The sequence below is a fragment of the Fulmarus glacialis genome, unplaced genomic scaffold (assembly GCF_000690835.1).
Source record: "Fulmarus glacialis isolate BGI_N327 unplaced genomic scaffold, ASM69083v1 scaffold45706, whole genome shotgun sequence".
Lineage (NCBI taxonomy): Eukaryota > Metazoa > Chordata > Aves > Procellariiformes > Procellariidae > Fulmarus > Fulmarus glacialis.
Window position 1 is genome coordinate 6353 of NW_009220910.1, and position 10945 is coordinate 17297.

The window sequence follows — 10945 nt, forward strand, 5'->3', positions numbered from 1 at the left end:
TCATCATAATAAAAAACCAAAAATCAGCATGCAGTAAGAACAGTGACCAGTTCTGGAAGGGGACAACTCCCACTTCTTCACCAAAAGAAGAAAAGGAACTGCTGCTCCCTGCACCCCAAACACACACGCGCACACAGAGGAGGTCAAGAGACTATTTTAAGAAACTGCCAAACTCATCCTTGAACCATGATCTTGATTTAGGACTTCAGTGCACCATTCTCAAATCAATGCGTGCAGCCAAGTTTTCCATGTCAGATGCTACCTTTGGAAAAAAAGTAAATTAAAAAAAAAAAAAAATCAAGAGACTTCTGCCCACTGGAAAACTTTCTACCAGATGCTAATGGGATAGCAAGCACTGATCCGAACCCTAGGAAACAGTAACATGCATCAGTAATCTGAGGTATCTTCCCATTTGTAGGTCTTACTGCTAAGATCAATTACATCCAGTAACTGTGCTGTATCCTTAAGGAATTATTGGGGAACGGTGAACCTGCCTGCAATAAATGAGCACCGGTGCATAACAAGCACATGTGAACGCTACAGCAAGGTTCACAGAGGGCTAACCCTGGTCAGTACTGAAGCGGGGGTTTACTTCTCAACCCCCTCTTAAAAAAAAGGGAAGGGAGGACAGAAAAAAATAAAGAAAAAGGAAAAAAGGAAAGATAGAAAACACAGGTCCCCCATCTACCTGCACAGAGCCAGGCAGACAAGCTCAGTTGGAGGTGGTGAAGGGCGCGGATGCGTTATTGGTACTGGTAGCGGTGGCACCGGTCACTGCGAAGCCCGTGGGAGGAGCTATGGAGCTGTGGCTGGGCTGCAGGTCCTTGGGGATGCCACTGTGGGAGCTCAGCTGGTGCCCGAAGGCTGCGCTGAACTGAGGGAGCTGTTGTTTAGGGGAGGTGGAGGCCATGAGTTCAGCGGAGGCAGGACCCATGCCACTAAAACTGGTCTGCGGTAACCCCGGAAGCACACTGGAGCTGTTGGGGGTCACAGTGGCGAAGGCAGGCTGTGTGGTCTCTGAGTGCGAGGTGGTAGGTGGTGTGGACAGGGAGGTGGACAGGAGGTGTCCATCTGCACCAAGAAGGTTGCTAAACGGAGAGGGGTCCCCAAGATTGACAGGAAGATTTCCCCAGTGAGTTCTGGGGTTGACCACCCCGCTAAGTGGCACATCCAGCTGAGTTGGGAGCAAGTGCTGTGCCATCATGGGCATCTCTGCTGAGAAGGTAGCTGCCAAGTTATCACCAGAAAAGGATGTGGTGTGAGGGGATGTGATATGGTCACTGTAGGGAGACGGCACATGCTCACTATCATAATGGCTTCCATGGGGTGAGGAGTGTGAATGGTCACTGCTGTATTGCTGTCGTGAGGTGATCAGGTCATCTGCCTTGCTCAGCAGCTGGGCAGGGTGGGGCCTCTGGGAGGCATGGCTGCCATCATGAAGTCCATGAAACTGTCCTGGGAAGGCTCTCTCCCCAAGGCCACTCTGGCTTATGAGAGTGGCAGAAGTAAGGCCGACGTTGGCTGGGGCTGAGAATTGCCCCTGGATCTGCCCTGCCAGGGGCGTAGGTGGGTTGGACAAGGTAGCAGAACGGAGCAAGTTCTCATCCAGCTCCAGACCGGAGAAATTATCATGTACTATACGCCCATTCAACAGCTCCCCCAGATCCGTGTTAACCTCTCGACTCAAGGACTGCATTCCTGGAGCTCCAGCACCTGTAGAGAACACCCCTATCCCTCTATCTGACAGCTCCTGAACTGGCACACCATCTGTCTGTGTAAGTACTCCAATGGTACTCAGGCACTCAAGAGAAGTTACAGCCTGTAGGGCCCGTTCCAGTTCTTCAGCCTCTTCTGTAGTCGGAAGGAGATCTCCATTTTTACCTGCAGAAACAGGGACACCAGAAGTTAGCGCGCTCCTCTCAGGTGAGCCCGGCACTGGCACTCTAAGGATGCAGATGTACAGACAGTTCAGTACAGAGCTGCAGTGTATGATAACCTTCCAGAATGGCTTGCAGTACACAGAAAATTTCCTTCACCAGTGTTCACTAGGTACGCAAGGTAAGAAAAACGAGAAATTACACCTTCCTCGTCAATGGAATTCCTTCTCTCTGCCCTCCTCTTCCACATACTACAATACAAGATGCCTCCCAAACTCACTAGACTTAAAGTAAAAATGCTTAAATAAGATTTTCTTCAATGCTGCAATAACACAAATAGTCCACAAACTTCCTTCTACTTACCGCATTACAGCCTGGACCTAAAATTTACACAGTCAGTATAATTTAGGTTAATTTCAACTCAAACACAGACTGATGTCATGTCATACCAGAAAACGACCAAAGAAATCACATACCCCAATTCCGGGCTGTTCTCATTTCTTTGTTATCTGTGATAGGTACTGAGCTTTAGAATCCAGAAATTCAGGCAGAGTTCTGATCAAAAGCTAGTTTCAAAAATGTATTTAAAGATTTTATTCTCACTCTCTTCTCCTTTTATCAAAGGCCAACATTGATTGTGATTCCAGCCCCACTCGATGGCAGAAAGATGCCATTACTGAGAATACTCAGCGGCAACACTGACAGGCAGTAAAAATGTAAAATGAATTATTAAAATACTAAATCAATTAGGATTTTCAGAGCAGTAATTATGAGCAAGCAGAGAACTACACACATCAGTCTTCTTCAAGTCTGCTTTACTTCAGAGCTCACAAACAAATAATAGAGCAAATGCACGCTTCCTTGTCTAGAAGTTATTACCTCTGTAGGAAAGCAAGCAACCCCTCAAAATGCATTTCAGAAACACTCACTTCTTCAGTTCACTGACTGTGTTCATGTTAGCATAAAATAAAATAAAATGGTACCTTCAAAGAAATCAAAATCTTGCAAGTCATCGGGCAGCCGTGGCAGGACATCAGAGAAGTCCTCCTGATTCAATTCCAAGTCATGTGGAATGTCTGTGATTTCGTTGGCGATATCATCAGGCAGCTCATCAGCACTCAGCTCAGGTGTGGAGGGGCTCCTGGACAGAAAGTACCGTTAGTCCACGGTATCCAACTCCGATTCCTCCAAACAACAACTATGAATGCATATCCATATGGGTGTTTCCCCACACCTTTTTTTTCTTCCCCCATCATCTAGGAAAAAAATGCTTTTAGAAAGTTTCTTTAGAAAGCTTACACTTAGCCTATTGATTAAATACATAAGATGGGCATGAGGAGCAAGACATTTTATCCATCAAACTCAATAACTGGTCAAATCTAAAATAACCCACTCTAAGGTTTTTTTTCAACAGTCACATGGAGATGCAATTTCTAGCCCCACTCCAGATGCTGATACGCACAGCAACGTCAAACCTTTCTACAGTGCTCATTGACAACATGCAAGCTAGCAGCGGGACAGGGCTACCACTGACCGTATGTGGGGCATCTCTACTGGCAGTGAGACACTGGTGGGCATGGTGAGGTTCCCTTGGGGCACTGCAGGAGGAATGGGTTTCTGAGGCCGGCGTGGGCCTCGCCTTCTCTTCTTCTTGTGTTTTTTGGTAAGCGCAGGTGGCTTCGTTTTTTTCCTGGGTTTCCTCTGCTGCTGGTGCTGAACTTTACGGGAGCTGTCCCCTCTCAAGAAATTGTCCTTTGGGAATAAAACAATAGCAATGGGAGCATATTAAGAACAAGTATTACCTTCCTTGCTTTTTTCCCCCCAGTCATTCCACAGACATTCACATGTAATAATGCAAGAGAGACTGCTAACTTACACCCAGGCAAGGTTACAAAAATTAAGCTGTTTCCTTCCTCATTGGTCCCAATGGCAAAAATCACACAGACCAAATTATGAAGTATGCTAAATAGGAGATCGTGCAGTATCACTTTAAAAATCATCATAGCAAACCCTAACTAAATCAGTGCAAAACTGTAACTTCTGGCAGCATTCCTGTAAGTATTAAAGAGAGAACACTGTTGTGAGGTGGTAATAATGGGGACAGTGGGCAGCAGCTGAAGCCAGCATCCTCAAGTGCCCAGTGCTGTAAAAGAGGGACAGCACTGAGGAAACGGAATTAATACGCCTAATGCCTTGAAGGAAGGGCAAGACAGAAGTGGGTTTGTGAATTATCCTAAAAGTTTTGTTCTGGAAGATGGGAGGCATAAAAGGAGAGCAGAGGACATCATCTTAATTTCTGTATTCTCTCAACTTGTAGTAGGCCACTGCTTTTCCTCTGGGATCCACGGATCCCTGAAGGAGGTTAAAGATAAATTCTAATAGTCAGCAAAATGTAAATAAAGTAGCAAAACCATTATTTGTATGCTTGTAATTGCTGTCTACACTTCCGCTAGAAAATATTTTGGGCCCCATGTACTGAGACTGTTTGAGATGCAGTGTTCTTACCATACCACATTCATACTATATTCAGATCCAAGGGCCAGGAGTAAGCCCAAATAAAATGACCACAGGATCTCCCACAATGATTTTCTATTTCTTGATTTAAGAGAGGAATCAAATTTTCTTCCAGTGAAGGATATTCTCATGCACACTTTATTATATATTCAAAAGTACGTAAAAGATTTTCACAACATACTTTATACTAATTGGGAATGTTTGGCATGTTTTACCTCCTTAAGAAAAATACAAGGAAACGAGCTCTTAAGTCCATAAACTTGCTAGTTGTCAAGCAAGAGTTCATAGAAAGACTGGGGCTGAAAACTCCTGATCATCCTAATACACAAATAATTACAGTTTTGGCTTTGTACTTACCATTTTTTTGGCATGTTCTTCGCACAGAGGTGTCTGATGTGTAATGTCAAAAACTGGCACAGAGCACTGTTGACCATCCGCAAACTTGGCTGTGCAACTTGAGAAGAGCTGCTGAGAACGGTTCAATAAGATATCTGTGCATTTCTGCATCAGGAATAACACATGAGGCAACAATGGAGGAATGCCCTTTGATTTATCAAACTGATGAAGATCAGAGCCTTCAACTCTACCTGTCCATAGATGCTAGTTTTAATGAGTACCTTAACTTTGTTATTCAAGTTCAAAGCTGGGTAAGGCTCAAACCCAACTTTTAAAGTGAAAAACTGCATTCATGCAGAATCTCTAATGATTTTATTATATATTGAGATAGTTTTATGGAAGCAGCCATTTCACTAATGAGTTCTTAGCAAAAAGAAGCCTTTTCCTGGAGTCTTAATCAATAGATCAATAGTAGCAGTTGGAACAGTGTAGTCAACAGGACTATTTCCTTACAGACTAATGACAATCCATACTGAAACATTAAAGAAAGAGTATTTCTTAATTCAATCTTTTAAGGTACATTCTTGGCATTTATCTTAGAGCACAGACAAAGAAGTTTCAAGATCCTTCCTGCTCCTCTGAAAAAAAGATGTGCAATCAGACAGAAAGGTCAAGTAAATCCAAACGTAAGCTTGCTGAGATTTCCTTCAGAAAAATCCCCTGCAGGAGTGAAAACGTTTCCAGACTTAGAGCAAATCAAACAGATATTTCACTGTGTTTTTTCAAACAACATTAGAAGCACTCCTTCCATCTTGAACAGTTCTCAGACCTCAACATCACTATGTATGTTCAGAAAATGTGAAAACACAAAAGAAAGGACAAAGAAAACGAAAAACCTGCAGAACAGTCCAGATGGCAAACTTGGACGGATGGGTCAGAACCAAGAGCCTGCTCATTTTAGGAGAGACTGTTTCCCTTGAGAAGAAAGTGCAGAGGGAAAAAATAGGCACAAATGCAAAATCACTAGTCTTGACTTCTCTGCTCTACGCACAACAACAAGCAAGATCACTTAAACTTTAAAAAAGTAAAAAATAAAAGAATCATGAGGCAAATCCCAAACACAGCTGCACACCATGATGCTCTCTCATAGAGAGGTTTTGAACTGCTCTGCAGACTACTTTTAAGGGGCCTGTAAAAATCAACCAAGAAAAACAAGGCATCTGCAAACCAAAAAGATTGAAAAGGTGCTGCAGTCTGGAACAGACCAGCACTAGTTAGTTAAAATACCAAAACCAAGAGTTCGAACAAAAGGAGTCACTCCAACAAAAGCGCCAACAATTCTTCAGCTAAAACCAAAAAAGACAAAGTCTGCAGAATTCTTAAGTATTCCAGGTCAGAAGTCTGCCTGTTTATAGCCTTCAGAATCAAACCTCACATCTAATGTGCTCCCTCCTTTCTGCAACCTTCATGCATTGACTCTTAACATCCTTTTCAGGCTTTGCTTGACAATCCCCAGCATCGGAAATTCTTCCTCATCTAGAATTTGGATTCTGTGAATCCTTCTATTCTGCTTCTTTAAACAATGCAAAGTATCAGATTTCCATCTTTCTAGTCAGTGTAAGCCGTCTTTTTATACTATGTGTAAAAACTTGTTCCCATAAACCCTTCATAGGTAGTTAGTCTACCTACCAAGAACTGTATGAAAGCCATGAGGCTGAAAGCCATGTAGTTTCTACCAAGTCATCTGTGAAAGATGATCATCTTTGTAAAGGCTTCTTGCACCTACTAAATACAGCTTACAAAGTAAAACAATGTGACTACGATAGATACCAGTGGCAAACTACTTATCTTCACTGTCTATACATCCAAATCACACAGACAAATTAAAAGCAAAGTAGTTGATAAGACACTAACAAACAGGTATTTCTTTGTGAAAACATAATTTGTCAATGCAAAAACCCAACAAACAAACAAAACCCCTTAAAACAGAACAGCTTCCACGCCTGAATGCCACTCCCAAACAGAGTTAAGAGGATACGCTGAAAACAATGCCTGGTGAATGGAAGGGCCTTGTTAGTGCACTGTTCTCCCTTCGAAGTCCCACTACAGGTTGTTGGTTCTGCATCTCCCTGACTCGCTTGGCTTGTGCTGAAAAAAAGGCAGAAAAGAGTTTAGAGACAAAAACCTAGTCTCAGGTGGTTACTTAGCACAACTATTGCACTGAATGTGGCACAGGAGGATGAAAAATTATAACACACGTGTGTGTGTCATGATCCAGACGGGTGCACACTACTACCAGACTCTACACAGGGATACAGAATAGATGTCAATGACAGGTGAAGGTGTGACTGCAGTAACAGGATTATTGTTTATTTCACAGGGCCTTAATTGTAACGAGAGGTGCTGTGTGCTACTACCATGTAAATATTACCACACCCTGCAACAGAGCCAAGGACAGCAGTAGGTGAGTGTCAACACAGGTGACCCTTAAAATGAGGTCAATCTTTAGAATACAATGTATTGGGTATGCCTACATGGGCAGTCAAGTGCACTTCCAAGCCTGTCCGTAAATCAAAACATGCCGAGCATCCCCAGAGCTTACATGCAAGCACGTGCTCAGACAAACTTAGACTGAGCTCTGGAGTGGCAGAGCCTGAGCGTGCTCAACATGAGTAAAAGCTCTCCTTCATCAACGTGCTACAGCCCAATCCACCAGCAGGTGCCCGGAGCTGAGCGCTTCCTCAGCACAGCCTCAATGCTTTGAGCCTGAGCTGCAAGCAGGCGACCAGACAGCAGTGTGGATGAGTACTGCAAGCGTTACACAGCTCGCTCGGTGTTAGCCTGCTCTCAAGGCATTTGTCACCTTCATGTAGATAAAGCTGGCGATTCCAGGGCTGAATTTCACCTCTGTACACGTTGTTTTCTAGGTTGACAAAAAGCTGTCTGTAACCTGACTGTTTTCCTTCGGCCATTTCTGTCATCAACTGCACTTTGACTGAGCAAAGTTTTAGTTAGCAATATTACTCCTGTGAAAAATTTCGTAACTGAAAAGACTCTGTGTTTATTTAAATTAACCAGAGCAGTGATGACAGGCATACCTGGCTTTGCCAGTCTACCCAAAACAATGTCACCTTTTTTGCGTAATAAAAGGCAAAAATAATGGAAAAAAGTTTAAGTTTGGAGACATTTACACAACTTTGTAAGCTAGTAATGTACCTCCACATTACACCTCTGAGCAGCTATTCAGCATCACTCCACCTCCCCAGCAATAAACCCTCTAACTGTCATGAACCACAGCCCACTGTCCAGGAACAAAAGCATCTCATAACCAGAATATATTCTCAGTACCCTGCTCCAGCCTGCCTCTCATGTTAGCCCCCCCTACCCCCTACAGTCACACATCCTGTAAAGCAAAACCACAACAGCAAAAGGATGCTGCTGGTACCCCAGACACAACGCCAGGGTTCAGACTTACTCTGTTTCTGCACAAATATGAATCAACCAACCCTCAATACACTGAGAGCTGGAGGGATGTTGACATTATCTAGAAAGAATTCCCACAGAAGGTAACCTTCAGAGTTGTTAGAAGATATTTATTTTGTTGCCAAGTTTCATTTAATGTTAGATTGAGTTAAATCTAACAAAAAGCGTGAGCTTAAGTTTGATTTGCTGGGAAGAGAATTAAGAGGAGGTACAGACTTTTCAAAAAAAGCTGTCTGAAAAACGAAATCTGAATTGCAGCAGTGAACTACAGACCAGACTGCACACCTTCTGAAGAACTGGGCTTAGTAAAGTACCAGATATTTGAAGGCAGCCAAAATACATAGATTAATTAATAAGAATAAATTTTAGCAGGCCACTAACTTCTTTTGTGACATTTAAGAAATCAGGCCCAGATACTGCTGAACAAACAATCCACATTTTAAAACACAAAGCTGGAGAATGCCTGTCATCATGGAAAACACTGTATGCCATGTTTATTTTACTCCACTGACAGGCATTTATGTGTCATGGTTTTTCTGCCTTGTGCATGCCTACCAGTTTCAGAGTTCAGCATTTCAGCTGCTGGATACTCTGCCCATCTCCACCCTGTTCAGACCCCAGGTTACTGCAGTCACGAAGGTCTAACCTGGTACGAGCACGCGTAGCTCTTCGGAGTTCTTGTATCAGTTGCCCAGCACGCTCCGGCTCTCTGCTGGCCGCCTGCAGCAAGGCTTTCCGGAGTGTATGCCGGCATTTCTTCTGACGAGATTCTGCCCGCTCCAGGCGGCAGAGGTGCTTGTATTTCTGCTGAAAGTAAGTGCAAAGTCTGGTCACCCTGGAACTCCTGTCATCTGCATTGTCATCATCGGACCTGAAGGAGGGAAAATAAAAACAAATGGGCCTTCAGTATTTTTTTTTCCAAGGAAGCTAATTTGTCATTTTAATAGAATTGTTAAGTTGGCATCCATCTTCTAGCCCCACAAACATCCAAAGGCTGAAATCAGGCAGGGTTGTTTGAGAAACGGTAAGAGCAGGATCCCTTTTGAATTCTAAAGATACTTACCCTTCTTAGTATGTCATTATTAGAGATTACATCAATTTATCATCAAGTCTGACACATTTAAATGTCTGGAGCCTGCTGTTCAAAAAAAAATCTATACTGTTAACCTTTATTTACTGTAAATGTCTCAGCAAATGAGACAAACTCTTAAATCAAAGTGCAATTAATGGAGAGGACAAGGGTGGGGAACTATGTAGCAGAAATTTATTGAAGAAAGGTCATGCTGGAGAAGATGGTCAAATTCTAACAAGTACCAAAACTGATGACCTTTTCCAATTCCTCTTACTCTGCCAGGTGGTGTTTTCCTTCCTAAACCAAAATATACACTCACACAGCTAGCAGTTGATATTGCTTTCCCCTTGCTACAGAGTTAAAGTTGAGTTACAGTACAGCCATGGAGAAGTAATTCACATTTAACTCCAAAGGTACTGAGGGAAAAATCAGACCAGGGCTAAACTGACCAGATGAAGGACTGATCCGATTCTTTGCCTTTTCCCATTTATCTTGCCTTTCTGAATGTCCAGGCACATATCAACAAGACAATCAAACCATGTCAACACATTCAGTTAAATGAAGTAAAGATCATGAAACATAATAAAATCATCACTGGGACTTGTTAAAACAACAAGGTCCATGAAGCTACCCACAAGTCCTCCACAACAAGCACTACTTTGCAGAATGATTTTTTTGTTCATGGAGCAACAAAGAGCGTGCAAAGCAGACTTTGCACTTTGTTCAGTTTTTCCTTTAAGTTTTTCCTTATAGAACAGAGAAACTTTTTGCCAACTTTCCTATCTGTAAAACAAAGGAAGGGTAGGGGGAAGAAAACAAGTCCAAACAAATGAAGCAAATCAAAAGCTCCCAAGGTTCAGACTGCAGAGCTCGGCCAGTGAGATTGAATGAGCTGACACCCAAACCTGTGCACAGCAAAGCGGACCACAACTAGCTGATGATAGAAGAGATGCAAAATACCCACCATGATATTTACTAAATAAATTAAGATCCAGAAATGCAGGCAGAATAGCTGTCCCTGAAAGGCAATATGACTAAGACGTACTTTCCTTTCTGGAAAATCTTATTCCATTCACACGCAGGCTAAATTTAAGAGACTGCATCCATCTCCACTAAGGCTGCCCACAAAAACTCTGCAGGAGCAAACACTGCCTTGATACAAATGCACATTTTTATAAAGTTTTATGTAAAGTTAACCACACTATGTATTTTGTTTGTTAAAACAGATTACAGATTATTTTCTAGAAGCATAAATTACAAGTAATTAACCTCTGCAATTAAATGCTTAGCAAATACAACCTGTTAAAAATATTTAACATCTGTAATGTTTAAAATATTTTCACATTGAAGATGAAAAGAAAATACATTTTTAAGATCTCTTAGGAAAGAATGCCTACTGGGAAAACCAGTTTAGAAAAATTTAATTGTATGCTATTTAATATAGATTTTCCTTTTTCCAATGTATTAATAGAAAACAGGAATACATGAATGGGATCAGTTAGATATAGGTAGGTCTAAGGTCTTAGATGTTTCATTACTGCTCTGGGACAAGTTTTTTAAACAAAGTTACAGACATACTGATTTGATTTTAAATATAGTTACAAATTAACTTTAAGAAAAGACAGGAATATTCCTTAGGGGAAAAAATTGTTTCTTTTGGGTG

The 10945-nt window shown here is 42.2% G+C and overlaps 1 protein-coding gene across 1 annotated transcript in view; it reads right to left on the bottom strand.

Annotated features, from left to right (window-relative positions):
* Nucleotides 1-645: 645 nt before the first annotated feature.
* Nucleotides 646-10945, bottom strand: part of INO80D (INO80 complex subunit D) — a 24348-nt gene continuing 14048 nt past the window's right edge. Inside the window, exons 5-10 of the mRNA XM_009580902.1 lie at nt 8857-9081; nt 6766-6875; nt 4749-4882; nt 3412-3629; nt 2861-3018; nt 646-1881 (exon numbers count right to left, since the gene is read on the bottom strand). Of these exons, the coding sequence (XP_009579197.1) occupies nt 713-1881; nt 2861-3018; nt 3412-3629; nt 4749-4882; nt 6766-6875; nt 8857-9081 (2014 nt within the window). The 3' untranslated portion in view covers nt 646-712. The remainder of the gene's footprint in view (nt 1882-2860; nt 3019-3411; nt 3630-4748; nt 4883-6765; nt 6876-8856; nt 9082-10945) is intronic.